General features: G+C 50.3%; 1 protein-coding gene across 1 annotated transcript; it reads left to right on the forward strand.

Annotated features, from left to right (window-relative positions):
- Positions 1-54: 54 nt before the first annotated feature.
- Tco025E_10104 (retrotransposon hot spot (RHS) protein) lies at positions 55-717 on the forward strand (the record flags this gene model as incomplete). Its single annotated transcript, XM_029376893.1, has 1 exon — positions 55-717. One exon carries the CDS (start codon positions 55-57, stop codon positions 715-717), a length of 663 nt encoding a protein of 220 aa, XP_029223006.1.
- Between the last annotated feature and the right edge of the window lie 442 nt (positions 718-1,159).

Here is a 1,159-nt window from a genome sequence, read left to right on the forward strand (position 1 = left end):
GGGATTGAGAAATTTTACAACGGGTACCTTACCACACACTTCGCAAATATAGTAATGACTCGGGTGTCGGAGGTGAAGTCGTTGTCTGAAATGATGAGGATGATGTTGCTTTCCAGGAGCGCATTTGTGCCGGCGTTATTGGAGAGGGTTGGTAAACTGGCATTTACTTTTGAGAGCTTTCTGGAGGCGGTAAAAGACAAGTACGTGGAACTGGCTCAAGAAGGACGCGAACAACGGCCCTGCGTGCTGAAAGGAAACATTGTACTGCGCCCCACCAGCGTTGCTGAGTTGAATAGGAACCACGATAATGAGAGGCCTGCAGTAGCGGACGCGGTGATGTACTTGCCGTGTGTGTCAAACTTTCCGCTGCTGGACGCTCTTTTTTTCCTGAACACAAGCCCGAGAAGGACGATGGTTGGGCTGCAGTTTACTACTGCGGCTGCGCATGACACAACGGAAAGTAAATTGAAGGATTTTAACGATGATATGGCGAAGTGCTTTAACAATTGGGACACCGTTTCCCGGGACTTGTCGTGGGAGATTATTTACGTGCAACATGTTGACAGTACACCAATGCGTCGGTGGCAGAAGTGCACCGGCATCGAACGCTTGACGAGCGAAAATGATCAGAGAACTGCGAAGTTGTGGACAGACGCACATCAGTATCAGCTGACGTTACTATACGAAGACGTCCCAAATTTCCGACTTCTTCAATAGCCGTAGGAACAGAGGAGGCGATTAGGAAATGGGCGCAGCAGTAAGCGCTTTCAGCGAAGGGTTTGATCGAATATTTTTGAGGGCTTGCGTCAGAAATGATTGTGGCTTTGTGGGTGTGTGCCAACAATATTTCATAAATAATATCCTCTTTGCTTCTTAGTTTACTGCTGTGTGTAGGGAGGGAGAGTTTGGGCAAAAAGGGGTGTGCTTTGGAAGGCTGAGTGGGTTTAACAGCAATGAAAAAGAAAGCAAGCATGTTCTCCGCCACGCAGCCATCATGTGTGTTCGGATGCGGAGTGGATGGCCGGCATCAGGGCAGCGGCGTCTCGGGTGCGGCGTAACGGCCCAGCGGCGGCGTTTGTTTTTTTTGTTTGATTTTCCTTCCGGCACCGCTGCCGCCGTTTGAGTAGTTGCGGTGTGGGTGGCATCCTCGCCCTGGACG

The sequence above is a fragment of the Trypanosoma conorhini genome (assembly GCF_003719485.1).
Source record: "Trypanosoma conorhini strain 025E chromosome Unknown Tco_14.4_contig_01469, whole genome shotgun sequence".
NCBI classification, from domain to species: domain Eukaryota; phylum Euglenozoa; class Kinetoplastea; order Trypanosomatida; family Trypanosomatidae; genus Trypanosoma; species Trypanosoma conorhini.